The sequence below is a fragment of the Enhydra lutris genome, unplaced genomic scaffold (genome assembly GCF_002288905.1).
Source record: "Enhydra lutris kenyoni isolate GAN:26980312 unplaced genomic scaffold, ASM228890v2 scaffoldscaffold4, whole genome shotgun sequence".
In the NCBI taxonomy this organism is placed as follows: Eukaryota; Metazoa; Chordata; class Mammalia; order Carnivora; family Mustelidae; genus Enhydra; species Enhydra lutris.
Window position 1 is genome coordinate 59935145 of NW_019154088.1, and position 21001 is coordinate 59956145.

Here is a 21001-nt window from a genome sequence, read left to right on the forward strand (position 1 = left end):
ACTCAGGTCATGATCCCAGTGTCCTGGGATCGAGTCCCACATCGGGCTCCTTGCTCGGTGGGGAGCCCGCTTCTCCCTCTGCCTCTGCCTGCCATTCTGTCTGCCTGTGCTCGCTCTCTCTCCCTCTCTCTCTGACAAATAAATAAAATCTTAAAAAAAAAAAAAAAAAAGAATAGGCTGAACAGATCATCAGCGATTAAAGTTGGAACTGTGGTTTCCGGAGGGTGGAGGGAGTAACAGTGAAGGAGCAGGTGAGGAAAAGAACTTTCTGAGGTCATGAAAATGTCCTACATCTGTGCCGTCCAGTGGGGTAGCTGCTAGCCCCCGGGGGCCATGTCATTAAAATGAAATGCAGTGTAGAATTCAGTTCCTTGGTTGTGCTAGCCACATTTCAAGTATTCCTTCACCACTACTGTATGGTAAATGTGCGTGATGGAACATTCCTGTCTTCACAGAACTCCTGATTGGCGTGAGTAACATGGGTATTACTGTTGAAGTTCTTATTAGCTCTTTTGATGAATTTCTTACCAGACCCTGAAGATTACATCTGGTGTTAGAGTTGCTCTCGGGTTCAAGGGGAGCTTCCTGGGGGAAGATGGAGTGACTGAAAAGCGTTTCTCCCTCTTTTTGGTTTCTAACATACAAATGGTGTGCGGTACTACTTTTAGGTGTTGAAGTACGTTATGTCACTGAATGAAGACCTCACTGTACATGGTTTCATAGTGCAGCTGCCTTTAGATTCAGAGAACCCCATTAACACTGAAGTGGTGGTCAATGCGATTGTACCTGAAAAGGATGTGGATGGGTGAGTGAGCCTTGGCTCTCCATGTCATGTTGCACAATTCCAATTATATTTCAGTTTTGGGAACAAACCATATGTGCATCTAAAAAGCAGAGACATCTACTTACTTTCTTTTCCCCCTTCATTGCTTTCATTGACTTAGGTTAACTAGCATCAGTGCTGGAAAACTTGCTAGAGGTGACCTAAATGACTGTTTCATCCCTTGTACGCCTAAAGGATGCTTGGAACTCATCAAGGAGACAGGTAAAGACGAATGAAAACAAAGCACCATTTCTTGGGCTTGGTCTTGACACATGGAGGCAAGGAGGAGGTACCCTGTGGGCCCTAAATAAAGGGACTTGATTGGGTCAAGGACCTGTCAATTGGGAGCTTTACCTAAATTCTCAATTTTCTCAACAGCTCTATGAACTAGGTACTATTACTGCTCAACAGCTTGAGAAAACAGTCTCAGAGAGATGCATGATTTGTCCAATAGGTAGCAGAGGCAAGATTTGAACTCAGGGTTATTTGAGTTCAAAGAAATTTATTTTTTATGAAAAAATAACATCGAATAATAAGGATTCAGACAAAAGGATAAGTCCCAACCCCCCAAGTGGGCCCTGAGTCTTCATAATAGTTTGAGGACTCGACAGATGGCTGGAAACAGATCTCTTGAACAGTTGGCCATGCTACCCCATTACCTAGTCAACATCTTGGTATTTTAATTTCATCATGAACACTTTTTGCAGAGGTTATTTTTTACAAGGAAATGTGTCCTATTTAAAGGAAGTGGATCAGAAGTTTTAAGTGGAAAGTGTTGGCCAATGTAAATGAAAGTTTCCTGTGGTTGGAAGAAAAGGTCAGGCTATAAGCCTGGGGACAGTTATTACCGTTTAGTCCTACAACTAAATTTATACTCCAGCATATTTAGCAAACTGTATTACAACTTGATAGAAACAAATCTCCTGAGCCACAGCAGCTGTAGGCTTCCCACTTTTATTAATAGTGAAGCTGTTTCCCCTAATGCAGCTTCAAGTTCTTTGCTGAATCCTAAGACGTGTAGAGTAAGGTACCTTTTAAACACTTCACACTTTAAGGGCTTTACTTCTAGGCGTTCATCATGTTAACATTATGTAGAAGCTTACCTTTTTAAAATAAATTAATGTTATACAAGAAGCACAGTTTAAACACAACCCACCTTGGGGTGCCTGGGTGGCTCAGGCAGTTGAGTGTCCAACTCTTGGTTTCTGCTTGGCTCATGGGCTCAGGGTCATGGTTCAAGCACTGTGTTGGGCTCTGTGCTCAGCGTGGGGTCTGCTTGGGATTTTCTCCCTCTCCCTTTGTCCCTCCCCCTGCTCATGCTCTCTCTCTCTCTCTCTCACACACATGAATAAATAAATCTTTAAAAAATAAAAATAAAATAAACACAACCCGCCTTAAGCAAGAGTTCACTTCAACTGGACTGGGTAAAGGGGCTCAGGCCTTCAGGATCTTACCCCTGCTTGCTTCTGTGTGGTGGCTCCTTGGGCTCTCCTTGATGGCCCAGAGAAGTTCCAGCCTAGTGCCTCATAGATCAGGGGCAGAAATGTGGGTGAGCACCCAAACCATCTCTTAAATAGAATATGTCAGTCCTGACAAGGATATTGTGATAGTGCCCGAAGAATGGATGCTGAGTAAACAAAAGAAATCTTTCTGCTACATTTAAAGTTCCCCTTTATCACTTCCCTGCAAATAGCCCTGTGGCTCAGGCCCTATGCCAAAGGAGAAATGTGGATGAGGAACAGCATAAATAAACTTAGCAGAGCTGGAAAGACTTACTGATCCTCATCTAATTGCCTTTGCTTCCCTCCAGCCCATCACATGCCCCCTATTTGTTATAACTATTTTTCCCACGTAAATCTACTGTCTTCTTCCATATGGCCGTTTAGCCGTATGTCAGGATTTCTTTTTACTTTGAGTGTAGGTTTTCTTCCCACTCCCTATGACTCAATGAATGGATCTTGGCTTCGGCTGCTCCCGAAAACCCACAGCAAGCAAGAAGGACACAGTACAAGTCCCAACTCGTCATTGAAATCCTAGAGTTGAGAGTATTATTGCCAAGGAAGGGATGTTTTTAGGAAGATTTCTGTTTGATGCTAAGAGCCCATTTTTGTGCGCTTGTTCTGCGTTTTCCCATTTAAGTGGCATGTGAAGAGGGCAGTTTCTGCCAATGCTCTGACTCAGCCTGGTCTTCTTTCAGGGGTGCAGATCGCTGGAAGGCACGCGGTGGTGGTCGGGCGTAGTAAGATAGTCGGTGCTCCCATGCATGACTTGCTTCTGTGGAACCATGCCACGGTGACCACCTGCCACTCCAAGACTGCCGATCTAGGCGAAGAGGTCAGGGGGCCAGAGAGCCGTGGGAGAGTGTGTGTGTGTGTGTGCATGCGCACGTGTGTGGTAGGTCTTCTTACTTGATGGAAACAGCTGACATTTAAGTGCCAAACACTACCATGTCCTTTACCTCATTCAGTATTTCACTGAACCCCTGTGGCCATTTTCTGGTTTCTTGTCTCATCTTACATGACAAAGAAACAAATTCCAGTTACAAGACCTGCCCGTCATGTAGCTGGTGTTCTGATCATACTGTTTTTGTAGCAGCCTGCATGGTGGTTGATAGGGATGAGCAATATAGAAACGGGGGTGGAGCCCAGCAGCCAGATCGCAGGTGTGCAACAGAGTGGTGAACTCAGGCGGAGGTGCTCCAGAGAGGCCTGTGGACAGCGGTCCTGTGACATCCGTCGCATCTTGTTCTTGACCCTGCATTGGATTCCTAAGCCCAGGAATCCTCACCTGTACCTGTCTGTGTTGATAGCGCACCTTCTCTTTTAATTCTCCCCAAGCGGCGTTCTGTGTGAGGTGCTGGTCCCGGTACCCCGTAGGAGAGGGAGCCCTCCCAGCATCATGTAATTCAGAGCCAGGCCTCCGGCTCCGAGCCCATTCCCCTCCTGGCCCTGCATGTTTTCATCACATTCCCCACTCAGGAAGATGTCTAGTACCGGGGAGCATTTCGTCATGTGTGGGAACAAGCACCGCCCATGAAGGGCCGGCAGAGATGGTGTGCGGCCTGCGTAGAGCAGCTGGTGACGGTGAACAGTGTCATGCAAAGCTTAGTCTGCTCCACTTCCAGATTGTTGTTTTTGGTTTTGGTTTTATTGTTCCACCATGTAATTTCTGAAGTCAAAACCTTCTTTCCCTAGGTAAATAAAGGCGACATCCTGGTGGTTGCAACTGGTCAGCCGGAAATGGTCAAAGGGGAGTGGATCAAACCTGGGGCAATAGTCATTGACTGCGGGATCAATTATGTCCCCGGTGAGTGCTGCTGGAGAATGAAGGTCGTTTCTGAGGGTGGGGTGGGCGGAAAGCAACATCTGGGTCATTGAATGAAGCCTATGGGGAGAACCCCTTGTTCCATTTCTGGCGTGAAGAGCTCAGGCTCAGAGCAGGTGTCCTGCCCGTGGTGCAGATAGTTGGTAGATAGCATTGTGGCCAGCAGGACAGCAGAGCTCAGGATTTTAGCCACTGTGCTGTGCCTTTCCCAGAGTGACTTTGTCGGAGGAGAGGGTGGGAGGGGCAGATCTCACTCACCCTTCGTGTACAGATCCCCCTTTATTTTTAACAAAAGATGAATGTATTTAAGATATAGTGTCTTTACGGGGTGCTGTGTAATTCCAGGAGAGGGGCTCACTTCACCAAGAGTCTTCTAGGAGGGCATTACAATGAAGACGTTGGACCCAGGCTCTTCTAGGCAGCGACAGTCAAGCTGGCCCACTGTCCTTGCCTCCCAATCAGTCCCTATAATCTGATCAGTTTTTAAATACCAGAAGGTTTTTCCTTTCTTCTGTCACTGATGTCCCCAGGGAGTGCTGCCCTCTCAGGTGGATGCGTGGCTGCGAATCACTTATTGATCTCCTGCCACCTGCTGACTCCCACTCACAGCCATCTGCATGTTCTTGCCGTGTTCGTGGGTCTGCATGTGGAGCGTCTTCCTCCCACGCCGCTTGTCAAACTGCTTAGCCCACACTAGCTGCAGCTGCCTCTGGGCCTTTGTTCTCACACCACTTGGTGAACCCCTGTCTTGAATGGTTGTAAAGCGGACCCCGTGCCCTTCTCTGCACATGCCTTGTTTGTCCTTGGCAGCGTCTACACCCGAGTCCTCCGTGCAGTAGGCTGTTGCTTCATCGTGAAATTCTCAAACATAAAATTTCACAGGCTGATACAGTGAATCCTTATATACGTGCCTCGCAGATTCGAGAAAAGAGTCTTCAATCAGACAACCGTTTCTGTGCATCAGGTGCCACGTGGGCTCCGTGATCAGATAAAGCCTGACTTTGATCTTCAATTTTAACCCCTCTCTTCCCACCTCTCTGCCCAGAATGCCCCTTCTTCTTTCTAAACCTGGTCTGATTTCCCTTCAGTAAGGAATAATCTCCTGCTCTCCCTCCCTTCCTTCCTGGAGAACTGGGTGTCTCTTTCATTGCGGGCGGGGGGGGGGGGGGGCATCATGTGTGGTCCCCCCCCGGGGGGCATGGTCTCTGCTCCAGCTGGTCTGGCTTTCTGCCTTCTAAGTGCCGGCACTCAACACCTGTTGAATTGTCAAAGGACTTAGAGCTAGAAGAGTGTTTTTTCTCCCTTCCTGTCTGAGACTTGGAGCATAGACACTAAGCTGCCAGGGACACTAGTCACTGTCCAGCCTTCAGCAGTTTTAACCTCCCTCCCACTCTTTCTACCATGCTTTTAAGACAGTAGCTCATAATTGATCACTCATTTTCTTATAGTGTAATTATCTAATGGGTGATAAAGAAATTGCTCTCCTACAACTCCTTACTTTGAGTACTTGTGATACGACATTCAGGCTCATTCTGTTTAAAACCTGTATCTTCTGTATCATATTTCTGCTTTTGGTTTTTTGGTTTTTTTGGTTTTTGTTTTTTGGGTTTTTTTGTTTGTTTGTTTGTTTGTTTGTTTTTCGACTAGATTTGAGGGAGAGAAGAAAAAAGCCTGGTTGGGAACCTTGAGTCTTACAGAGAGGTATAAAATGTTCACTTAAACATTAAACTCACCGTCCTGTTCACATTTATTCTTCACATAGATGGTGAAATATAAATAAGACCTAATCAATATCTGGTCAGCTGTAGAGGTATATAAACAAGTAACTTTTGATAAGGCTGGATATTATCATCTCCTTCTCCAGTTGTCTTTAGTAAGCCAAGTAGGAAGAACACTTTGACGTGTTTCTCTGGCCAGTACTTCTGCTTTGCACTTGAATCTTAAAAGTATTCCTTTTTTTTTTCCCTTGGAAAAAAAGAATATATACTTTAATTCATTCTTTTTTTTTTTTTTTTTTTAAGATTTTATTTATTTATTTGACAGACAGAGATAACAAGTAGGCGGAGAGGCCGGCAGAGAGAGAGGGGGAAGCAGGCTCCCTGCGGAGCAGAGAGCCCGATGTGGGGCTCGATCCCATGACCCTGGGAATCATGACCTGAGCTGAAGGCAGAGGCTTTAACCCACTGAGCCACCCAGGCACCCCTTTAATTCATTCTTAATCTGGTAAATGACTTAGGATGTTATCCATGAGGGGACCAGGCGAATGATTTAAATAATCAAATTTAATATGAGTCAAGATGTGGTCGAGTTACAGAACATGGTGCCTTAAAAAAGCACTTGCAAAAAAGAATTGTTGGTTCTTCTAGTGCACCCACTGGTCTGTAACTCAGTGATGGGACTCTGTAGCTGGAATTCCCATGAAAGGGGAATTCTGGGGCTGGGCTAGGGCTGGGCTAGATAATCAGAATGTTGGTTGGTTACTGAAGCCATACATCTAGATTGAGAATGGTCGCTTTTTCTGCTGACGACATCATACTTGACATGAAACACTGGACACCTACCAGCGGGCATTCCAGTCGACCATGATGGTGTTTGTTTAAGGAGCAAAACAGCCCCCTTCGTGCGGCAGTTAGTTGTGTGGTAACTGATATGTCTCCTATATGTGGAGATACTAAAATCACTACCACAAATACAGAGGGGTACAACGTATTTTAAGCTCATGTCTGTGTTAGCCTCTTGAGACCTGTACGAAGGGCAGACCCTTAGCCATAGCTCCTCGGTGTTTCAAAGCAACTCTGGGGTTCTGAGAGGAAGTGTTCTGCTTCCAGAAACCTGACACTACCCCAAGGAGCTGTATTTGTTAGCTCCTTAAAGTACATTTAGAAAATATCTTCTGTCTCTAGGATGAGAAGAGAAACCTTTATGTTTAGAGAATGCTTTTCCAATTTCACACATCCACACGATCTTTCACTTGATTCTTTGCAAGCTTGGGAAATAGGTAGTGTGAGTCCTTCTTGTCGTCTTTGGGCTTCCGATCAGTAAGGAGCTCCCAGGGGCTGAGGACTGGCAGTTAGTAGAAGAGCTGATTCTAGAACTTCAGTCTCTTGAGTCTGACTCTTTGGCCATCCCTAATGTTGGCTCTCTCACTTGAGGGGATCCGCTCAAAGACAAGTGGTGAAATGGCTAAGATCCTCCGAGATCCTGCCTGGGGAGCCTTAGAGCTGAAGGCTGGTCCTGTCCCCCAGCGCCTCCCGGAAGTGCCCTGAAGCCAAGTGTAGGATGTACTTTGAGTGAGCAGTGATGCATCACTGGGTTTTGTTCTCTTGAATAGCTATTCTCTGCTGGTAAGATTTGTAGTTGTTCTTGTATCCTTTTAAGGGAAGTGTAATTATATTCTTTGCCTTTTGCATACATTTAAGTAGCTGCTTGTCTTTGGAATTGGATGTTGAATTGTTCCTCCAGCTCACGCATGGGGCTTACAAAATGCTGACAGTTGCTGTAGAAACGGTATCTGGCAGCTGTGGCATAGTTGGAGCTTTGTGCACCCAAAAAATTCCTTTGTAGGCCTCGGCAAATTAACATTTTAAAAGGCGCTCATTATATACTGGGTAGTTGGTTTTAAGAATAAAAAACACTTGGTATTTTATTTGCCACCTGACTGCAAAAGGATTCTCCTGGTCCTGAAAAACCACTTAAGCACCTTGTGAATTTTTGCAGGTAAAATGAGTTTCTACCTCAAAAATAACGAACACCTGTCATCTTATCGCTTTGAAGTCGAATAGGTGCTTGAGCCCTGATGGGACTACACACCCTGAACTCTACTCAGTTTTTGGCACAAGCTATGATAATTGATCACTTAACTTGGAAATAAACACCAGAATTTACAATTCTGAGACCTTGCTTTGATTTTTTTCCCCCCCTTGACTAGATGATACAAAACCAAATGGGAAAAAAGTGGTGGGTGATGTGGCCTACAAAGAGGCCAAAGAGAGGGCAGGTTTCATCACTCCGGTTCCTGGCGGCGTGGGGCCCATGACCGTGGCAATGCTGATGCAGGTGCGTGTGAGTTAAAGTTTCTCTACTGAGGGTAATTGGACTCACCATGGTATCATTTCGCAGTATATACAGATAGTGAATTGTCGTGTTGTATACCTGAAACTAACGTTATAGGCCAGTCAGACCTCCATAAAAAAAGTTTCTGTAATAGTTTTAAAAAGCTGACGGAATTCAAGTTACTGTTTTTTTCCCCAAGTAGAAACTTAATCAGAAGTAAGGATGCAAATCTATCGAAGGGGAAAGAAAAGGGACTCTTAGAACAGAGATAGGGAAGCTGTCATATTAATAGAGGAAGGTAAGGATGGCACAACACGAATTTACTTGGGAGTAGAAGAACCTCAGAAAATGTTTGTCTTGCTTGCCCTTAATACGCACATTAGCTGTGGGGGCGTGAGGCCGGCAGCCCAGGGCACCGTACATGCTTGTAGGTTCTTGCTTAGGGTTGAAGCACGTTTATAGGTGGATCATAAAGCCGTTCATTTTGTGGTTAAACTGGAATGACCTGGGACTTGGGATTGAGGTGGAGGTTAAAATAATCACTTCTTTTAAGTTCCATTTGTGACATTTCGTTTAGAGCACGGTAGAGAGTGCAGAGCGTTTCTTGAAGAAATTTAAGCCAGGAAAGTGGAGGATTCAGTATAACAACCTTAACCTCAAGGTTCCTGTTCCAAGGTAAAAATAAAATTTTGCTGGTTTAAAACTTTGTGGATTATCTGTGTTTAGCTGATAAGCAGCGTCAGGGGTCGGGAGGAGTGTTCCTAGGAGGGGATTGATTAAATTCAGTGAGTTAAAGATTGATACATGTTTTCTGTATTTTTTTTTCCTGTATTTCTTTTAAGTGACATTGACATATCAAGATCTTGCAAGCCGAAGCCCATTGGCAGCCTTGCTCGGGAAATTGGTCTGCTGTCTGAGGAGGTCGAATTGTACGGTGAGACAAAGGCCAAGGTTCTGCTGTCCGCACTGGAGCGCCTGAAGCACCAACCTGACGGGAAATACGTGGTGGTGACTGGGTAGGGACGTTCTTCCTTCGTTCATCGAGCCATCATCCTGATTGTCATTAACGAAGGTTACATTTGCTCTCACCATATGTGTGTCAAGCTTTGTTTCGCTTGGTTTTAGCATTTTCACGTGTGTTCAGTCTTAATCGATTCTTATAGCATCCCTGTGAGGTAATTCAGAGTAGGTTATAGCCCTTTGGAGAAGAGAACATTTGTCAGGGTTATCCATCTAGTAGGTGAAAGAGTTGAGTTTTAAAAGCTTTTTTTTTAAAACCCCAAATTCATTAATTCATTAGATGTATTGAGCATTTATTTTTATTGTTTGGCTGAGGTACATACAAAAACTAGTTTTTGAGATTAAATTGAGATATTAAAGTTAAAGCAGTGCTTCTCTACAAGATAAAATGTATTTCCTGCTCACAGTGAAAAGAGCTCAAATACATCAATCATTTTAAAAATTACCATGTTCCGGAAACTTCAGCTAAGACTCTTGGGAAAGATTCTTTTCGGGTCTTTCGTCTTTGTTACCATTCAGATTAAGAGTCATTCTCTAGGATTTGTTAGGTCTGACTTAGTGATTCGCATAAATTTAATTCATATTAATTTAATTTTCCTCTCTTGCTTTCATCTTGAAGGATCACCCCAACGCCCCTGGGAGAAGGGAAGAGCACGACCACCATTGGGCTGGTGCAAGCCCTTGGCGCCCATCTGTCTCAGAACGTCTTTGCATGTGTGCGACAGCCTTCTCAGGGCCCCACCTTTGGAATAAAAGGTATTACTAGGACTAGACTTTGGGTGGCCAGAGGGCACTGCTTCTGCTTCCATCCTCCCTGGCCCACTTGACCCATGAGTGCCTGTGGAGCCTTCACTCATTTAGACATCAGGAATGTCCTGACACACACACCCCCCTCCGCCGGTCACAATCATCCCAGCTCTTGCTGTCAGTATTTGACTCTGCACAGGGGTTCCCTGGTGGGGGTTACGATATAGCTAGGGGTGATTTTATATGACTAAGAGTCAACTGTCACAGTAACAATAAAGGTAATCATAGCTCATCATACTGCTCATCATGCTGACTTTATAGAGACAAAGATAAATGCTACAGATGTTTTTCCCTTTTGGGAATAAGAAAAACCTACCCTTATTGAGTATAGGCTTTGTGCCATGTTTTGTGCTAAGCAGTTTGTGGATTTTATATTATCTTCTAATATGCGATTATTACTGGTATCACCATTTTCTCAGTAGCAGCAACTGGGACTTCCGAGGTAACTTAGTCAAAGGCACTCTGATTAAGAGCCAGAGTGAGTGTCATGTCTATTTCAAGAGCTTTCCCAGTATGGCCAGCACAGTGTTTCTTCTCCCTCTTATTTTTTTTAAAGATTTATTTATTTATTTATTTATTCATTTATTTATCTGAGAGAGAGACGGAGACAGAGCACAAGCAGGGGGAGGGGCAGAGGGAGAAGGAGAAGTGGACTCCCCGCTAAGCCGGCAACCTGCGGTGGGGCTCGATCCCAGGACCCTGAGCTCATGACCTGAGCCAGAGATAGACGCTTAAGTGACTGAGCCCCCCAAGCGCCCCACAGGGTTTCTTCTGATTACATAAGGCCATGACATCACTAAACATTCTTCACTTTTAGTTTTTGATAGCTGAGGTACTGCCAGTATGCCCTTTTAATTAAGATTATTTTTATTAATTACCAGTTTTTAGAGTTAGCTTTCTCATTTGTTTGGTGAGAGTATCACATGTTCCGTTTGTTCTAGTGATTACTACACAGCAAACACCTTTGCCCTTCTTCTGCCTATATTAATATATTTTATACACATACTGACTTAGCTCTGCTTTTGAGCTTAACAACCCTCTTTCAACTTCAGAATGAACCTTTCACTCATTCTGCTTATTGAACCCAGCATTCTGCTTTTCCTGTCATCATGAATTGTCCCATTTTTATTGCAGGGTCTCTGCCTCACAAAAAACCCCACATTGACATTTTATCATACTGATAGCCTCATAACCAGAACATTTTTTTTTAAGATTTTATTTATTTATTTGACAGACGGAGATCACAAGTAGGCAGAGAGGCAGGCAGAGAGAGAGGAAGGGAAGCAGGCTCCCCGCCCTGAGCAGAGATCCTGATGCGGGGCTCGATCCCAGGCCCCTGAGATCATGACCTGAGCTGAAGGCAGAGGCTTTAACCCACTGAGCCACCCAGGTGCCCCAACCAGAACATTTTTGTCTGGTCTTCTGTTAATAATCCAAACAGTCCAGCAAAAGGTAGCAGTTAAGCTGCTTTCTATCATATGTCTCCTGTTTAGGAAGAATTGCAGTCTCTGTGTTTGTGTTTGGTGTGTATATTTTAAACATTCCTTTTTTAAAAATGCCAGGGTAGCATTTATGAGAGTAGGAAATTGAACAGGGTTGCCTTTATGTAACTGTAGGCTGGGTCGTTCAACAAATGTTATGAATCGTGGGGAATCTGTTTCTAAAGATAATGAGTAGGTATGTATGTGTTCATGGTTTTGTCATTTAGACTCAAATTTCAACAGAGACTATCCTGTGTGAACAGGATCAAGTGTTTTAACCTGGTCAAAGAAAACTAAAAGACCCTGGCTCAAAGCAGTCCAAGTGGTTGAAAGAAATAAATACATGATAAGCAGAGCAGTGACAGAAACCAATTTGCTTTGATTGGATTTAATTTGTGGCCGAAGCACACTTAACACTAGTCCTCACCCTTGACCTGTCCTGTAGGTGGCGCTGCAGGAGGAGGCTACTCCCAGGTCATTCCCATGGAAGAGGTAAAGTGTCTGGAATTTGGTTTGAATCGGACCCTTTAAGATAGTTTTTCCTTCCAGAGATTAACCTTCTTCTGTAGAGCTCTCAGTGGACAGATGACTGGTTTCTCATCAGAAGTAACTCTCAAGGGGAAAACATCTTAATGTGCAGACTTGTGAGACAGCTTGGTTTTTTGACATGGCAGGGACTTCAAGGTCTGGCTTTCAGTGGGAACAATAATTTTCAGTGAGAGATCAAATGCAGCGTGAGAGTGGGAAGAACCAACGCAGGGCGAATTCAGGGTGGTAACTACAGAAATGGGAACCTTCTGCTCACAGTTGAAAGGGCATGAGCCTGTCCTCAGTAGGCCAGGGTTGCTGTTGATGCTGGTGCTGTGGCATTTGTGGTTATGGGACGTGTCCCTTAAGGAAAACACCACTTTCTCCTGAGGAGAGAGAGTCTGTAATTTATGTCTTCAGGAGCTATTTGTGTTGGATGTTTGTTCACCAGCTCTGTTGCCATCAGTTTTCCGTGGGCTTCTAACGTGGGGATTGATTGGGTTGCAAAATGCTGATGGCTGGAAAGATGCAGAGAAGTTGAAAGCCTGATGTGGCCTCTGTTACAGTTTAATCTCCACCTCACCGGTGACATCCACGCCATCACTGCCGCGAATAACCTTGTCGCCGCGGCCATCGATGCCCGGATGTTCCATGAACAGACGCAGACAGACAAGGTAGGCTGCTGGGGCCTCAGGGACACTTTTGAAAGGGTTAAAGCACCCGAATTAATGTTGGCCCCTCGGGGGCTGGTGTTGCAGGTAGAAAGGCATTTCCTCTCATTGAGAAGCCCTTTTCCTCCCTTTCTTTAAGGCTCTCTTCAATCGTTTGGTGCCTTCAGTAAATGGAGTGAGAAAGTTCTCTGATATTCAGATCCGAAGGTTACAGGTAAGATTTTCCCTTCTTCGTTTTTGATCTTGTATGAAATTGGATGATTGATAAAAGATAAGGAAATGAAAATCTCCTTGGGGTAATCTATTTTGGATCAAGTTACATCTATAATCATAGTCTTCTGGTCATGATACACCTAGCAAAGATTGATGGTAGAGGTTCTCATTCATCTATAAATTATAAGTGTTTAGTCCTGGAATAAGGAGAGCGCCGACAGCCTGCCCTCCGTTAGGATGAAGACTGATATATCCTTTATAGCGTGGATAGGAGTACAGTTGCCAGCATCCTGGAGTTTGAGTACCTGCTCTTCCCAGCAGTGGGATCTTAAGTAAGAACAGTTACTTCCATAGTTTATTTGAATTTGTTACAAATATATAGTCATCAAACATACACTGTACCATATGACCCAGAAATCCTATGCCTAGGTATTTATCCAAGAGAAATGTGAAATTGGGTTTATACAAAAACATGAATTTTTTTTATTTATTATTATTATTTAGAAGATTTTATTTATTTTTGTGAGATAGAGTTCATGAGCAAGTGCATGAACAGGGGAAGGGGCAGATGGAGAAACAGACTCCCTGCTGAGCAGGGAGCCTCGTGCAGGGGCTCCATCCCAGGACCCTGGGATCATGACCTGAGCCGAAGGCAGACGCTTAACCCACTGAGCCACCCAGGTGCCAGAGCAGGCAACTTCTAATCTCACCTTTGATGATGGAACTTTCTGTCAGATGTGGGGAGGTACTGGACTAAATCTGTCTGCTTTTAAACCTGTCTGACCCTTTAAAAAACTCTAGGATTTGAAATCAAGGGACTTGCCCGGGGCCACAGTACCCCACTCCAGGTTGGAACTAGAACCTTTCCTGGGTCCCCAGGCATCCTCTGAGCTCTCCCCGTCTTGCCCCATACGCTCAGTCAGGGTGTGCGGTCAACGGCGGACTCTCAGCCTAGCGACTGAGAGTTTTGCTAACTCTCTAAACAACATCCTGTACTAGGCCGGTGAGACCAGTTTGATGAGCCAATGAGGGCTCTGAAAACACATCTGAGATTTTAAAACAAAGTCCTCACAGTATAAAAAGGAACTGTGGGAAGAACAGGACTTGCTGGAGCCCACTCAGATCTACCACACTTTAGGAAAAAAAAATACATTTTATAGGCACTTTCCATTTCAGGATGTGACCTGCATATACACTGTAAGTAAATAAAATTTCCAAGTCTGTGAGGAAGAAGAGACAAACCTCTGTTGTGCCTTTTGGAACAGTCAGAAGACAGTGAAAACGTAGTGTATATTAAAAAGCCTGGAAAAGTGATTTACATCGATTTTTGCCTTTCCTCCTATTTCGTTTGAATTAGGCTTCTCAGTTGTCTGATTGAAAAAGCCTTGCATTTTGCTTTTTCCTTCCAGGATGTTTGGGTTTGGTGACCACTTGTCGGTCGTTATGCTTATTTAGGGCTGGTTTAGGGAAGTGCTTCTGGTGGTCAGAGGAATAAACATGTTAATAATACCTTTGTCTGCGTGTGAGGAGGAAATAAAACTGCAGCCGGAGGTATTATAGTTTTCCCTTCTGACTCCAACACAGTCTGTATTTCCTAGAAGGCACCCCATCTGGAGATAGAAAATACATTTTTAAAAAATTTACATGCTTGGGTAGTTCATTTGGTTAAGTATCTCAGTCTTGGTTTCGGCTCCAGTCGTGATCTCAGGGTTGTGAGATCAAGGCCTCCGTCGGGCTCTGTGCTCAGTGGGCTTGGGTTTCTCTTTCTCCCTTACCCTCTGCCCCTCTCCCCACCTCAAAAAAAAAAAAAAAAAAAAAAAAAACCCTTTCAAAAAAATTATCATGCTTTTATTTGTTTTGTCTTATTTCATGTTGTGATTTTCCTGCCTCTTCAGAGACTAGGCATCGAAAAAACCGACCCTACCACGCTGACCGATGACGAGATAAACAGATTTGCAAGATTGGACATTGACCCAGAAACCATAACTTGGCAAAGAGGTACCCGTGCAGTATAGATGCCCCATTTGCTTCCATTGTTTGCACACCCCACGCTGCCCACGTGGGTTATTCAAGTGTGAGGTCCAGGAGCTCGGGTGTTGGTGTTTTCACAGTTAAGGCATGACCAAGATGGTGACCCATTTGTTTTTTTGGCCACCCCCATCAGTCTTTTTCCTTATTAGCTGTAATCAAACCTCCTTTCATTGGGTTCGTTGGACATTTTGCTGGCTTTTCAGTGTTGATTGGAGTGAGGGTGGTTTCAAGGAAGTTCATGCCTACACCAGAAATAACATTTTGCAAGTTTCATTTTATGCGAAAAGTTTCGGTGTCATGAAGTAGAGAAATTATGTTTTATCACTTCTTGAATCATGTTGCTCTTTTCTCTCAGAACTCTTATCTGGCATAAAGTGACTTGCTTTTTCTTGTCGCTCTCTAGCTTGCCTACTCATTTTTACATCATTTTATTAAACTCCTGTAACGAAGTAGGTAGCCTTCAAGGTTTAAACAGTTGGCAGTTCAGTGAGTGAGTTGCGTGGCTTCACTGCTATGTGATGATTCTCTGCGTGCCATCCACATGGCTTAGCATTTTCTTTGGTACCAACAGGGCATCTCTCTGCCCTGGGTCACTGCTGAGAAGGAATTTTTGTCCAGTCATGCAGAATGTACCTAATGGCAAATTTATTGACTGTTTCTATGATTTTCATTGGCTCAGTAACTATTGCTAGCTAATGGCATTTTTAAATTTTTTTTAAGATTTTATTTATTTATTTATTTGACAGAGAGAGCGAGATAGCGAGCACAAACAGAGGGAGAGGGAGAAGCAGACTCTGCTGAGCAGGGAGCCCGATGTGGGGCTCCATCCCAGGATTCTGGGATCATGACCTGAGCCGAAGGCAGACACTTAACCGACTGAGCCACCCAGGCATCCTGCTAATGGCATTTTAGAGATGACTCCCTTAATATCAAAAACCACCCTGATATTTTTTTCTTCCTGTGCTTCAGTAGCTTTAGACAGATGGTACATTTTCACTTTCCCTTTGCTTTATGTCTAAGTCATGCTTTCTAGAAAAGTAGAAGGAAACAAAGGAAAAAATGGTTCACACCTACTGACTGGCTACTTTATCTTGAGAAATTAAGTACAAAGAGTTTGACCTAGTTTTTGAAAATAAGAAGAGGCTCCAACAGCATATTACATCCTTCGCTTATCAAGTGGGATGTGTGTGTGTGTGAGTGCTTGTGCACGCGTGCATGCACACTACACAGGACACTGCGTGAGATACTGCTTTCGGGGTTTTAATTATTGCAGTCTGTGGAAACAATTTTCCATGTTTTTCAAGTACTTTAAAAATGCCTCTCCCATTTGACCCATTAAAGTGCGAACTGGTTTGTTGTTGTTCGTTTTGTGTTTTATGATTGTTTGGCATGTCATTACAAAAAAATGTGAAATTGGGAATGCACTAAAATGTTAATAGTGATTATTCCTGAAAGGTGAAATGAAGATTAGTTAGTGGTTGATCTTTGGCACATTTTCTAAGAGTATGCAGTTGGCTGGATACTCTGTCATCAGAATGGAAATTACTTCTTCTAAGTGCTGAAGGGAAGAGCAGATAATCTAGCATGCTTCAGAAAGTATTTGCCTTATCCTGCATTTATGGCTCTTTTGTCTCTCAGGATGATGTAAGGTCAGTGAGTTATCCCACAGAACAATAACCTTGGCCTTTTAAAAAACTGGCCTGCTCTGTTTTCCTTTTCACCTGCGATGGGCTTTAAAATAGATGCTAGATTTCTCCTGGATGGTTTGAATTCTCTAGACAGAATAAAACCAAGCCATTCCCCATTTCTTAAAAATACCTTTCTTTGGGGGCATCTGTCTGGCCCAGGTCAGTAGAGCATGTGACTTTTGATCATGGGTCGTGGGTCATGATTTTGAGCCCCGTGTTGGGGTTAGAGATGACTTAAAAATAAGATCTTCTTTAAAACAATAAAAATAAATAAACATAGCCTTCTTTAAAAATAACTCCTGTTCATTTATGGTATGTGAGCATCATTTCTTAACTTGCTCCCATATTCTAGCTTTGCCATCATCTCTGAAATCAAATGTTACCAGGCGGTCGTTAAGTTGGACTTGTTTTAAGACTGGCTGGCCTTAACTTTATGGCCCTGTTACTAAAAACTGTTCTGTATCTTCTCTTTCTGCTGCAGTATTGGATACCAACGATAGATTCTTGAGAAAGATCACCATCGGACAGGCTCCAACGGAGAAAGGGCACACACGGACGGTAGCTTACTTGTTCCTCTCTAAATGAATTATTCCTGTGAGGCAGATCCTTGCTGCTTCTGTCCTCCTCCATCCTCTCTCGTACGATTGATACCGCCAGGTGCTGCTCTGCCTTTTCCCTTTTAAAATGGAAGTGAGTAGGTGTGTGGCATTGAGCGCTCCTGACAGCTTTTGCAATAAATCCCATGTGTCACCTGTGTGTTTTTCCCCCAGCACTTTTTCCTGGAGGTGGTGAGCCCCCGGTGAATATCCTTGCACGTAAATGGATTAAAACTGCCTCTCTTTTTTTTTGTGGCCATTTACAACGTGTCTCTTCAGTGTAAGAGCTTCTGTGTTGTTTCCTTGTGTGTTAGGGAAACCATCACCAGAGGATTATAAGCTTCCTTCAGCAGAGATTGTTGGCGCTACTGGAACATTTATTTTTAAAAATGGGCGACTCAAGGTCTTGGAATCACTGATGACAGATTTTTGCTATTGGAGAGTTATTTTCATTAAATTCTTTGGGTACTGTTGTGCCATCCTGTCCTTTGAAGCTATTTATGTAATAAGGCTCGGATGCAAACAAGTGTTGCTTTTACAACTCTTTTGGTTTCATGTGGTATTCCCTGTTGTGTCTTTTCCCGGCCCACAGGCCCAGTTTGATATCTCTGTGGCCAGTGAAATCATGGCTGTACTGGCTCTCACCAGTTCGCTAGAAGACATGAGAGAGAGACTGAGCAGAATGGTGGTGGCATCCAGCAAGAAAGGGGAGCCCATCAGTACCGAAGATCTGGTGGGTACCCGGGGGTCTCTGTGGGGACATAGAGGCTTGGTGATGCCTCTGCGTCTATTGCTTGAGTGTCCCAGCAGTTACTGATGAATTCTCTGTGATTTTGCTGCTTACAAGGGAATTACGAAATTTCCAAAAAGTACCTCATAGCGAGTAATTAGGTGCTGCAGTAACAGACCACGGGTTTCAGATGGTTTGAGCAACAGCTTCACCCTATGAGTATCTCTGAAAGCGTGTGTATGACCTCAGTTTGCAGAGAACCTTAGATGTCCCAGTGAGGTCCTTAGCCCATGAGGCTGGAGTCACACCCTGGCCTCTCCCTGGGACAGGCCTCCCTGGCGTCTTTGCTCGAGGCTCATTGCTCACCATCTCCATGCTAATAACCATGTTGGGAACAGCTCTTTGCCAGTTTTCGGATGGCCCTCCTGGCTAGTTCTCCACTTCAGGGTTATTTCTGAACTGTCCGTGTGGTAATACGAGGTTTAGAATGAGATCATCGTACAGGTTAATTTTTTGAAAGCCACTTTGGCCTGTGATTAGCAGTCTGTCAGCTGAATTCAGAAAAGGGAGAAAATACTAATTTCCTGTTCTTACAGTCAATATGTGTAAGAAATGAAATCGTTTTGAATTTTTACACCCAAACCAGAAACTTAGAAACTCACCGCAAGTGAACATAGGTGGGATCCATGGCTTTATCTTCCTACTTTGTCACCAGTTCATTCAACTCTGGTTGGATGGCTTTAAAGAGGGACCTGATACGTAAGAGTGTGTAGTGAACTCCTAGGTACATCTTCAGTTTCAGCTTTGGAAAACACACCCTGAATTTGGTTTTCAATCACTTCTGCCCAGACATCAAAGTTATGAATAATTCAGTTCTCTAAGAGCTGGCATTTCTGCGCTATAAACTAGTTTAAAATGGATTCCCTCATCAATCAGCAACAGTGCTTGATTGGGATGCTTGTTTCCAGAGTTAAATGTTTTTCCACAAATTACATGTGAATGTCATTTTCATTCTTTGTATTCTTCCTGCTAAAAATAAGTGACAACCTCATAGTATATCCAGAAAAAAATAAGTCAATGGATGGTCTAGTTAGGTGAAAGTACTGATTGGTGCAAAATGGCTGAAGAGGGAAGATCTAAGAATGCTCAGTTTTGGTTCATACGGTTGGGGTTTTTTGCTGCTGGGAAATGTGTCTTGCTTTTGTTTTATAGGGGGTGAGTGGTGCGTTGACAGTGCTCATGAAGGATGCAATCAAGCCCAATCTCATGCAGACATTAGAGGTGAGCAGAGCAACTCCCACCTTCCCGAATCGGTCTTCTCTGTCACAGCAGTGTGGTTATAAAGCACACTTCTCTTGGGGGGTCAGAGAATTCTCTGCCTGCTCATGTCTTTCCTTGCGTTCTTTCTCACTGTTGTGTTTGGGATGTTCCTGAAATACAAAAGAGGAGGCTTTGTATTTTTCTTCCGGGAAGACTTGGTCTTTTGGATTCCAACTAACTTTCATACCCTTGACCACGTGATCGCATTTGGAAGCAGGATCGGCAGCGTGGCCCATGCCATCTCGTTTCTGCAGGGCACTCCAGTATTTGTTCATGCTGGACCATTTGCCAACATCGCACATGGGAATTCCTCCATCATTGCAGACCGGATTGCCCTCAAGCTTGTTGGCCCTGAAGGGTTTGTGGGTGAGTATTTTTGCAAAATCTGTGAATAAACTGGGTGTTTTATTTTAACATCAAGGGAGTTGGGATGGCCTTTTTACAGTTGCTTTTCTCCTCACTTACAGTGACTGAAGCAGGATTTGGAGCAGACATTGGAATGGAAAAGTTCTTTAACATCAAGTGCCGGTATTCTGGTCTCCGCCCTCACGTGGTGGTGCTTGTGGCCACGGTCAGGGCTCTTAAGATGCATGGAGGTGGCCCCACGGTGAGGACTGAGAGTTCAAAGAATCTGATTCTCAGCAGTGTTCTGAAGGCTAAAAGGAAGTTGGGATGACTTGTCCCTCTTTCATCATTCAGCTGCTCTTGTCCTCGTGATTAATAGGGTGCCAGAGGCAAGAGATGTTTCCACAGCTCTTGTTCTGGCCACCTTATCGATCATGGAAATTGGCTTCACAGCCAGTCTTTCTGAGGGAACCATCTGATATCTAAACCAAGGACATGTGCTTGGCCAGATGCACAGAAAACTGCTTTATGTTCAGACTGTTCTTTTTAAGTAAGTGCCTTTTTCCCTCTAAATAGTGACATTGACAGCCAGCAGCTGAACCATTTAGCAGAGACAGAGGTCAGCCGCTTCTTGAAAGGTGCTTGCTGGATGGGACTAGCCCAGCCTGGGAGGGAGGAGAAGGAGAAAGGTAGATATGCCCTGGACGACCTTGGGGTAATGGAGAGAAACTAGGTCAGGACTAGTTTATCTTCAACTCTGACCTGAACTTGTGTTTTCCTGAATTCCTACTGGTTAGAAATTGCACTTTTTATCCTATTATTATAATACCTTTTTTCAGCACCTGCACATGAAAACTTAGTGATACTTTTCAGAAATTACTTGACAAAGTATTAAATTCCTAGCCCTACTAAATTCCACAAGCCAGTCTTGCAACTTGAGAAATAAGACCTCCTTCACTTAAAATCAGTGTTTCTTAGGGAAACCCCTGATCACTACACTAACATAGAAGTTCTCAAGTGTTTTAGCCTCAGAACTTCTTTACACTCTCAAAATTATTGAGGACCTGCAAGAACTTTTGTCTCGGTGGATTGTATCTGTGATATTTACTGTATTAGGAATTGAAGCTGAGTTAAATAGTAAAAAGAATTATATATATTTATATATATATTTTAGTAATTTTTAATTATTTGAGAGAGCAAGAGCACAAACTCGGAAAGAGCAGAGGGAGAGGGACAAGCAGGCTTCCTGCTGAGCATGGAGCCAGACACAAGGCTTGCTTCCAGGGTGCCAAGCCAAAGTCAGACACTCAACTAATTGAGCCATCCAGATGCCTCCCAAATTTTATTTCTTTATATATATATATATATATA

The 21001-nt window shown here is 43.8% G+C and overlaps 1 protein-coding gene across 1 annotated transcript in view; it reads left to right on the forward strand.

The window, feature by feature from the left end:
* The window catches only part of LOC111139993 (methylenetetrahydrofolate dehydrogenase, cyclohydrolase and formyltetrahydrofolate synthetase 1), a 54642-nt gene that overhangs the window by 22417 nt on the left and 11224 nt on the right, over positions 1–21001 (forward strand). Inside the window, exons 5-21 of the mRNA XM_022492389.1 lie at positions 669–805; positions 945–1045; positions 3021–3157; positions 4018–4129; positions 8076–8203; positions 8778–8875; positions 9043–9216; positions 9840–9976; positions 11954–12000; positions 12603–12710; positions 12847–12921; positions 14816–14918; positions 17121–17197; positions 17828–17968; positions 19178–19246; positions 19540–19651; positions 19753–19905. Coding sequence (XP_022348097.1) covers positions 669–805; positions 945–1045; positions 3021–3157; positions 4018–4129; positions 8076–8203; positions 8778–8875; positions 9043–9216; positions 9840–9976; positions 11954–12000; positions 12603–12710; positions 12847–12921; positions 14816–14918; positions 17121–17197; positions 17828–17968; positions 19178–19246; positions 19540–19651; positions 19753–19905 — 1909 coding nt within the window. The remainder of the gene's footprint in view (positions 1–668; positions 806–944; positions 1046–3020; positions 3158–4017; positions 4130–8075; positions 8204–8777; positions 8876–9042; positions 9217–9839; positions 9977–11953; positions 12001–12602; positions 12711–12846; positions 12922–14815; positions 14919–17120; positions 17198–17827; positions 17969–19177; positions 19247–19539; positions 19652–19752; positions 19906–21001) is intronic.